Source organism: Scophthalmus maximus, chromosome 6, assembly GCF_022379125.1.
Source record: "Scophthalmus maximus strain ysfricsl-2021 chromosome 6, ASM2237912v1, whole genome shotgun sequence".
Taxonomy (NCBI): Eukaryota; Metazoa; Chordata; class Actinopteri; order Pleuronectiformes; family Scophthalmidae; genus Scophthalmus; species Scophthalmus maximus.
The window spans coordinates 11,906,542-11,916,470 of record NC_061520.1 but is presented as its reverse complement, the minus strand read 5'-3'; the positions used below and the strand labels follow the sequence as shown (position 1 = coordinate 11,916,470).

Genomic DNA, 9,929 nt, shown 5'->3' with positions numbered 1-9,929 from the left:
TTTATTTTGAAGGTACTTCCGGTCTGCGAATGTCACTTCCGGTAGACAGAATCAAGACGGGGGCCATTCTCTTTAGTGTTTGCCGTGTCCTCCCAATGTCCATCTCCTCACCGCCCGCATTTTGGAACAAAAACAACACAGACCGACCCTCGTAACCGGCCTCTTTCAGAAGGCAGACGTCAGTAAGCCAACGTGCCCTATGGAGTAACTAAACACTGAGCAGAAGGAGCGACGAGGTGAGGTTTACGGTGTCCGACCTGTCGGGGGGGTTAGCTAGCTAGCGGTCTCACCGGCTGCCTCCAGACTCAAGGGGTTTAGTGAGACGTGTGACTCGAGTCGGTCAATAAACTGGTGTCGGGCAATAACGGCCATGAGTTGAGACTGCCTCCTACCGGGGAGACTTCTGCTACAGTGGGCTAAGTGTGTTCGATGATGAGGTCCCAGCCTTCTCCATCCAGCCCTGCCGCTGTAGCTAGCAAGTCAGTTCGCTAACACTGTCCTCAGGGGTAAGAAGCTCTTCCAGTCTCGTTGGCAGCGATGTCTTGCCGTAGAAAACCTCTGAAACACGATGACATCATTAAAATATATGGAAGGATAGTAAAGAGAGATAGTCTCGACTGCCTCCTTTGAATGTTTGCCACGGTCAAAGCTTTCGTATTCGTAACGGCTAGTTAGCATGCCGGTTGATCTTCCCATATATATAACTAGCTTAACGTTTGTGTTAACATTTCTCTAACAGTAGAGTTGATCGTGTGCGTTTAACGTGCAGCAGCTAAATGCACATTTCACAAAAACAACAAGTGAATGGGAGTTTACATTCGTTTTAATCACTGGCTAGCAGAAGGCTCCAAGGGGCCCACGACACCCGGGCTGGGATGGGAACCTCCCAACCCTGCACCTGGGACGAGTGCAAAACGCAATGAATCTTTGGTCCCTTGATCACCAGTGTCCAGAGAAGAAGAGTCAGGGAACAGTCCTGTTGCCTCAGCTAGTGGCAACAGCCTCCTGCAGTTCTGTCCACGACACCCACCGTTGTGTTCTCCATTTACTTTGATCTCGTGTGCCGTGACTGATGGATAGAGTTTCCTCTTCAATGTTGACTTGTGGATGAACTCTGCTTCTGCCGACAATTTCTTAAGCTGGCTAATTTATGCAGAACATTGAGACCTTCATGTTGTTATTGCGAAGCAAATGCACATTGCAACGCTTTCCCGACAAAGGGCCTGTTGCAGATTAATGGGAATCTTCTCACTATTGCCTATAATATTTTATCATTGGAAATGTTGTCATGTGAGGATATTCAACAAACGGTCCAGGAAATAGCGTTTCTGTAATTGTTACCAAGGACTATGGTATGTTGTTGTTGTTTCATGTTTTTCATGCACATTCCGCTTCATTTTGCCTTGCAGTCCAAAAACTGCTCTGCTATTTATTATTGTAGTTAAAGTTTTACCCTGGTTGGCAGAATATTCACAGCACTTTTCAAATGTAGTGCTTTGTTATTTTCAATTTAACAGTCGTCCTGATTTAATGATGCAGAATGTATCAGTTTTAAAGGTCGAAAGTTGAAGGTGCAAGTGGCTCAGTGTTTCCTCACATTGGTTATTTTTTATTTATCTTCATATTTATAAACCACCCCACAAGTACTTATTCTATTCTATCTGTGCAATAACTTGGCCTGAGCAATGTCCCTTTTGTTCAGGATGCCGTCACTTATCTCAGGATTTGTTACTCTATTTCCAATACTGTCTTTCTAGCCTGTATGGTTTTACTGTCAATTCAAACATTGGTATAGCTTGTACTTAATGCTCTGTCCTTTCCTGTATAGTCCTAATTAGTTTTTGTGTCCTAATTAGGACTATACGGGCTTGCTTTACACAAAACGTCATTATGCGTGTACAGTGCTGGTGCTGGTTTCAAACCTGATCTGGCCGTCTGGGGCCTTTCTATGTAGAATTGTGCGTGTTTTCCCCAACTCTGCATCAGTCTCTCCCACTATCAAAACACACAAAGATGGAGTCAATTTGAAATTGATTAATTCATAGATGTGAAGGTAGTCGTCTTTATTGCTCGTATAGGTCTGTGTAAGACAACCCTGTCCAAGGTGTACCTTTTGTTTTTCCCATGCAATACCCCCATATGTAGAAATTGATACAGCTCAGTTATTTTTTATCTTCTCTTTTTCCAGGCAGAGCTCACATTTAGACCTCCTCAATCCACAGTTCCTCCCACTTTGGCGTTCACCATCGCTGCACTGTAACATTCTAATCTTGACCTCCGCCTACTAAGCTCGACCAACCAGGATGTCCCAGCTCCAGTTTCAGTGTCCATCCAGCCCCATGCCAGCTGCTCCTGCCCCACTGCAGCTGGGGCAGCCGCAGCCCGGCTACAGCATCCCCTGTGCCTCGGGCACCTTACCCTCGGAGAGTGCGAGCCAACCCCTCAGGAGCTCCGCTCTCCCCGCGGGCTCTGCCACTCCCTATAATACCACCACAGGTTTGTTTGTAACTTTGTTAGATGAAAAAAAAAAAGTTCTTCTTCCTTTCACATAGAATTTACATTTGGGATGAACAGTAAAGTGTCATTTTTTTTACAAATACCACATGTTAAATGTTTTTTTAAATTTAAATAAATGCTCACAAAAGAAAAAGCTTTTGTTTGCTTCTTTGTATTTCAAACACATCCCACATTCTGTCAAAGGGATCTCTGTTTAGAAAAGAATAGAAAACTTTATTCATCCCAATTGTTTGTCTGAGTCATTTGAAAAATTTGAGATTTCATGCTACATTTTTTCAAACTGTCAAAAATGTCTTGCTTGTTTCTCTCAAAAGACTATTTTCCCTCAGACTTTGGGACAATAAAAATCCCTTTATGATCTTGTTCATAACCATACATATTTGCTTAGATTTGAATATTTTGGATCTCTTCATGTCGCTACAGTATCTAACATGGCAAACCCTAAAGAGAAGACCCCCATGTGTTTGGTGAATGAGTTAGCCCGTTTCAACAAGATTCAACCCGAGTATAAGTTGCTTTGTGAACAAGGACCAGCTCACTCCAAGGTATGTGGAGTCATTTTTACACACTAACCCTATGATGTCCGAATGCCGAGTGCGACTGGGAATCTATTGATGTTCCTCCGTCTCCTACCTTGGTCAGATTTTCTCAGTGAGGCTCACACTGGGAGATCAGCACTGGGAGGCAGAGGGGACCAGCATCAAGAAAGCCCAGCATTCCGCTGCCGCTTCTGCCCTCGCTGAGACAACACTTCCCAAGCCCACTGTGAGGACCCCCCGAAACACAGGCAAGCACCCAAATGACATATTTTTACTTTTGGCCCTGTCACTCAATTTTGGGTCTCTGGTGCGTAACGCAGCTCCTGTCTGACCAGATGTGGAGAAGAAGTTGTCAGATGTTTCTCTGCTCCGCCATAATTCTTACAGTAATTTGCTCAACTTTACTGTTATATGAGTGTTTTTTCACTTTAAGAGCAAACAAGTTATTGGGAACAACAACTGTGATATATATTTTTTCTCTTCCCCTGAGCTGCCAGGCAGACGGTACCAGAATACCCCCAACTCATGTGCACACAGTCGCTGACTCTCACAAACACACCCAGTGACATCCATTCTAAAGCAGATCTTATCACTAGTACAGACAATTTAATGGAAAAACAATTCCCAGTCTAAAATAGGCATGTGCAGTGACTAATAGGCCTATACTGCAAGCTCACACGATTCAGTAGCAAATAAAAAAGTATTTATTGTGACAGGCCTCGGTGTGATACTTTGCAAACAGGGGTTTTCTCAAATGTATTTTTATTTTTTATTTGTTGCATTTGTTTGTGTTGCCTTTATAACAGATGGCATGACACACACCATGGAGTTGAATGCACTATGTATGAAGCTCGGTAAAAAGCCTATGTATAAACCCATCGACCCATACCCGGGGATGAGACCACCAAACTTCAACTACAACGTCCGGGCTCCGGGGCCTTACCAGCGCTCTATGCAACAGTGAGTTTCTTTTACTTGAAAATTAAATGTGGACATTCAGCTATTTGTTTTTTGTCTTCAATTTGAGTAATAGTCTTTTTCTGAGGGAGAAACAAAAATGACTCTTTTGTGTGTCCAGGTACTACTACCCATTTCCTCCAGTCGGACCAATGTTATACCACATGGAGCTTTCCATCGGAGGTCAGCAGTTTGTTGGAAAGGGACGCACACGGCCGTTAGCCAAACACGACGCCGCTGCGAAGGCCATGAAAGTTCTGCAGAAGGAGCCAATATTGCAACATTTGCCGGTGGTGAGACGGAGAAATAGTAGTGGAAAAGCCTTTGTGCAGATTTAGTCATATCCACCGCTTCACTTTCCCTTAACATGCATTCTGATCCTGATAGATGAACGGAGAGCCCGAAGAGGAGAACCTCAACAAATCCGAAATCAGTCAAGTTTTTGAAATTGCACTCAAACGCAACTTACCTGTGAACTTTGAGGTGATTTCTACTTTTCTTGTTCTTTATAAATGTTGAGAGCAAAAAACATTAATTCAGTCATACAGTTTTGACAGTAATGTTTTGGACAGTTAGTTTTTTTCCTTCAGCACAACTAAGTGTGAGCTTGAAACAGTTATGTCCAATTACTTGTGGATATTTGCAATTTGGGCACAGAGTGTTATAAAAGTTTATATCTCCCACACAGTTCTTTCTGCATTGACAGCGCTAACCTGCTCAAAGCTTAGACTTTTCCCTGTTATTTTATTTAATGGTCTGAAAAGCACCACACGAAGAACAGAAATGTGTAACTGACCAAACACGTCTTGTCCAAACTGTATGAAGACAGCTTGACGACTTGCCCCAGTTTCTTATCCAGTTCAGTTATAGAACAATCAGCGCTTTTCTACGCCTCTATTGTGCGAGTAATTTGAAAACCCTGTTTTTTTGAAGGTTTTAAAGGAAGAAGGCCCTCCGCACATGAAGAGCTTTGTAGTGCGTGTTACAGTTGGGGAGTTCAGCGGCGAAGGCGAGGGAAAGAGTAAAAAGATTGCGAAGAAGCTGGCAGCGGCAGCGGCGCTGAGGGAGCTCAAGAGGCTGCCCCACATACCCAGTGTGGAGAAGACGCTGCCGCGCATCAAAAAGAAAACCAAATCCATTATCAAGGTAATGTATCCAGTGGGGTGGAGTGACGACAATCAGTACAAGACCTTAAAAACTCCTCATTAACTTGTCACACCTACAGCTGCAGACCAGCCCAGAGTACGGTCAGAGCATGAATCCCATCAGCCGTCTGGCTCAGATCCAGCAGGCCAAGAAAGAGAAAGAGCCAGAGTACAGTATGGTGACAGAGAGAGGTCTACCGCGGCGCCGAGAGTTCGTCATGCAGGTCAGTCAACAGTAATCGAGTCATGCTGGTAGCCTGACCTATGCAACACGTGGCCCTGTGTTATCCTCTGCCTGTGCTTGTGGATTTCTCTCCCATTGAGTTTTTTTTTATCCGTGTTCTGTGGCACAGGTGACCGTGTGTGGCCAAACTGCAGAGGGACTGGGGCCCAGCAAGAAGGTGGCCAAGAGGAACGCAGCAGAGAAAATGCTGGAGCTCTTAGGTTACAAAGTGCCTCAGCCGCAGCCCCCCAAACCGGCTCTTAAAACGGATGAAAAGGTGCTGCTACACCTCCGTCAAGGAAGTCTCCTACACGTGGCAAGATATGATCAAAGATCATGTGCTCATATTGTTTTTATTTGTAATATTTAGACCCCGGTAAAAAAACCTAGCGATGGGCGAAAAGTGACCTTCTTTGAACCTGGCTCTATAGAAGAGGTGGCATTAAGTGAGTCATTTTCTTGTTCTTTGAAGGAGATGTGTTTTCGGATTCATGGCATAATTTTATAAAATTCTATATCTTTTTTTCTTCACAATTGTACTTTTCCTTGTGAAGGTTCCAAGGAGGACGACTTCCGACTGCCTTACCTGAGCCACCAGCAGCTGCCTGCGGGTATCCTGCCCATGCTGCCTGAGGTGGCTCAGGCAGTCGGAGTCTGTCAAGGACCCCAGGCCAAGGACTACAGTCGAGCCATACCCAACCCCGGCAAAGCCATGATCACTGCCATGATTGCCAACGAGCTGCTTTACGCAGGCACATCTCTGACCGCTGAGACGATCCTAAAGAACAAGAATAACCTGAACCAACTGCCCCACGGACCCCTCACCAGGCCCTCAGAACAGCTCAGCTATCTGGCATCTGTGCAGAGCCTGCAGGTAACCGACAGCAACGCTTTGTTTTGAGTAACTCGGGAAGGTCTCCCGTGTGCATGCATTTGATTTAGACTCAAATATTTTTTATCCTCTCACAGGTGGAATACAAAGATTTTCCCAAAAACAATAAGAATGAGTTTGTGTCACTGATAAACTGCTCCTCCCAGCCACCGCTCATCAGTCACGGGATTGGGAAAGATGTTGAGTCCTGTCATGATATGGTGAGTTTTAGAAATTCACAGATTATGTTCACGCTCCAATGTCTTGATTGCTTCTGCTTCTACCTAAAAGAACCAGAAGAAGAATGTAATTTTATAGGTGCTTCCTGTTTCATCCTCCAGTATCATACTACATGTGTTTTTATTTTCCTTTAGATGGTAGGAGAAACCTTCAAGGATCACGTGTTGTTTTTTTCTGAAGCTGCTTTTAGACATGCACAGAAACGCAAAATTGTCCGGAGGGGGCTGTATGCGAGAATGCAAATGATGCTCCGGATATTTTCTTGAACCTTCCAGATAAAGTCCAGACCTAATTTTCCAGACATATTCCAGAGTTTATGTTTTAAAAAAAGCTTTAGTGTGTTCAGTTCTTATGAGAAGCTACCAGACAAATAAGCTAACTATACTATAAGCAACTTTTCAAGAACATTTTTGAAGAACACACAATGCAATGTGTTTTTTTTTTTACTTGCTTATTTCTCAAGTGAGCAGCAACTCAACAAAACTGGTCATTACAGTAACTGAAATGGTTGTTCACCTCCACAGGCTGCACTGAATATACTGAAGTTGCTCTCAGAGTTGGACCAGCAGTCGAATGAAAGAACAGGAAACGGATCAGTCTCTGGGTAAGCTGTGTCACACACTGTCTCGCCACTTTTTATTACACTAATAATCGGAATACGAGCTCCGACCGACCTAGAATGGGACTCAGGAGAGATCTTACCTCTGCCGAAGCCAAACAATCCTACATGTCTGATTTTCTTTTTACGAAGAAATTGACAAAAAGTTCAAGAAATGCCCCGTCTCACGATGTTAAGGAAAGTGAAAAAACTTATTTTAAAAAAGAAAACAGAAATGTATAAAAGCATAAATACTGTGTGGATTAAAATTGAATCTTAAAAATAATATATTTTGAAAGAAATGTTAATATGTGAAAAAGGGATTAATCAAACCTATGATAACCTTCTATAAGCAGTGAAGCACCTGTACTCTCTGTGTTTGTGTTGAATCATCCACATGTCTTTTGGACTACTACTGCACATGTTTAAATCTTTTTTATGGCTCCAGAGAGTTTGATAAATTGCCTCAAGTGATGTCATCGCCTGTCTCAATTGATGTCACTTGAGTTTGTATTTTTTTTATCTACTACAGTACTACACATTTTTTTTATTAAAAATATCTTCTTCTGTTTTGTATGCTGCTAAGAAGACACCCAGAAGACGGGTCATTGTTCAAAGTCACATTCAACATGATTATGTTATTTAAAAATCAAGGACATTTCTCTGGCATTTTCATTTTCTTTTTTGCTGTATCGAAAACGTACCAAACCGTGACGCCACTGTATCATATCGAACCGAACCGTGAATTTTGTGAACCGTTACTGCCCTAGTCAACAATAAAAGACATCTGGGTGTTGGAGTTAGAAAGAAGCAAAGCTTAACAGACCTGGACAGGAATATTTGGGGCTGATTTAAAATCTTGACGCCGACACTAAATCTGACTTGTCTTCCACAGGTGTGGCAAGCAGGAAATGGAAGGTGACTTGCACCTCAAACAGGCTAACTCAAGCACATTGGCACAGACCCTGGATGGCACTGTTTAAATGATCAGGTTTGGTTGTGAAAGCACTACAGTAAATTCAGACACTGTGTTCTTTTTCCGTTTTAGAGGGCTACAGGAAGCTTCGGTCTCCATACTCTAGACCATCACTGTTCATATGCAGTGTTCCAAAAGCGATCACAGCAAAACAAGACTGATAGAAAAAAAAAATAGTTTCTTCTCCTTGACATTGTTCAGTTGGACACGTTATTTATTTTGTTGCTTTGTAGGAAAAGGTAGCTGCATCCTAGTCAATAAGTTGGACGTTTACTTGGTGGGGAGAAAATTAAGCGATTAACTGTGAACTCTTGTTTTGCCTAGAACTTGTTTCCTCTCTGTGAGACCTGCTAACTCTTGTTTTTAAGTGTTTTATGTTTTATCCCCCGCCAGGGTGGTTCGGTAATCGAGAGGTTTGGACCTCTCCTTTGTCTAGGGTGCAGCTCTCACGAACCTCAGTTGAATTTCCAAGAGTGCTTTGTATCGACAACCACAAGTGAAGTGTTACTGACATTACCATGTAGGGCTGGGAAGAGTTTGTGACTAAATGTAGCGCGTGATGTAATGTGATTTTGTCTCCGATCTGTGCGGCAGGGAGGTTTCCCCTGTTGAATCAGTTCTCCCGATTCTCCCGTTTCCTCCCCTGACGTCAAACTCCCTTCTCTCTGCGCTCCCCATGGTAATTAAACCTTTGTGCTTCAGGGCACAAAACAGATACTTTTGTTATCGTGTCTTCTTTCTCTACCAATGGCGGGGTGAGGAGATTATCTCGGGGCCAGGTGACTATTCAATATTGTAATTCATCATATTGATATGATATTGTCATCGTGTCGACATTTTGTCCCGTTCAAATTGAAATTACTAGAAAATCCAAAGTGAAAGCTTAACAAGAAAAGATATTAAATTGTACTCCATAAGATTTTAGTTGCATAGCAACTAGTGCAGGCTGCATTTCATCAGCAACAGTAATCCCTCTTGAAAAAAATATGAGTATTGTCATTCGCTTGAATCGAGACAATTGGTTAATGGATCAAAACATTGAGTCATCATCCAAAAAAAAGAGTGGAATCAGCGCAGAGTTCTGCTGCAGTGCAGCACCATGTCATCCAGCAAATCAAAAACAAAACAACAAAAACAGCTCGTGTATATTTCAACAGGGAAAAGAATTCCTCTAGTATTACTGAAAAAGACCAACACTGGATCATGTGTGTGGTTTGTTTTCTGTGAGACCTTCATGCTTCGTGCAATAACTCACACCACTATAGAGCGGTATTACATAATTAAATGGAGGGAAAGGTTACTGTTAAAATGCCCAAAAACTGGGTCAGTCTTATTGAAATGTTGAGAATTTTAAATATCAATTTCTGTTTTACACATTGGGAGACTTATTATCTTCCAGTAAGCCAGTGGAACACTTAAGCTTGCATTAAACATTAATTTGATCAGTTAACATTTTATTTTGTGTACGTGGTAACACATTTATTTTGGAAACAGTCATAGATACTTGATCTGTTTTATAGTGGATCACTTATGAAAAAAATTTAAAAACACTTTTTTTCATCAGAAATGAGCTGTTGATGATCATACTGTATAATAATGAGGTATATTCAGCGATTTACTTTTCATAGAAAGCTAAATTCAAGAGAGGTTTTAAATAATTCATCGCATTATTTTAACGTTTTCTGTTCTCATTTGCCTGAAGCTCATTTTAGAATTTTAGAAGTTTGAAGGGAGACTTTTAAACTGCACTCTGTCACATTGTGCTGCAGGAAACGCTTCATTAGTCAAACAACCTCCTTGGCATGAAAACAGTTGGGGCATCGATTTATGTTTTACTGTATCGCTGCTGTCTTTTGAGATGAG

General features: G+C 42.3%; 1 protein-coding gene across 3 annotated transcripts; it reads left to right on the top strand.

Annotated features, from left to right (window-relative positions):
- The first annotated feature begins 35 nt into the window (after positions 1–35).
- stau1 (staufen double-stranded RNA binding protein 1) lies at positions 36–8,781 on the top strand. 3 transcript variants are annotated; one of them, XM_035632757.2, is made up of 15 exons: positions 36–236; positions 2,290–2,496; positions 2,941–3,062; positions 3,160–3,304; positions 3,863–4,016; positions 4,135–4,306; positions 4,401–4,496; positions 4,947–5,159; positions 5,239–5,382; positions 5,512–5,658; positions 5,752–5,827; positions 5,936–6,255; positions 6,351–6,473; positions 7,017–7,096; positions 7,986–8,781. In XM_035632757.2, the coding sequence occupies exons 2-15, from the start codon at positions 2,304–2,306 to the stop codon at positions 8,071–8,073; spliced, it is 2,073 nt and encodes a 690-aa protein (XP_035488650.2). In that variant the 5' UTR covers positions 36–236; positions 2,290–2,303; the 3' UTR covers positions 8,074–8,781. The 3 variants fall into 3 exon arrangements, with proteins under 3 accessions (XP_035488650.2, XP_035488649.2, XP_035488648.2); XM_035632756.2 differs by having other exon boundaries at positions 2,193–2,496; XM_035632755.2 differs by having other exon boundaries at positions 2,189–2,496.
- The last annotated feature ends 1,148 nt before the right edge of the window (positions 8,782–9,929 follow it).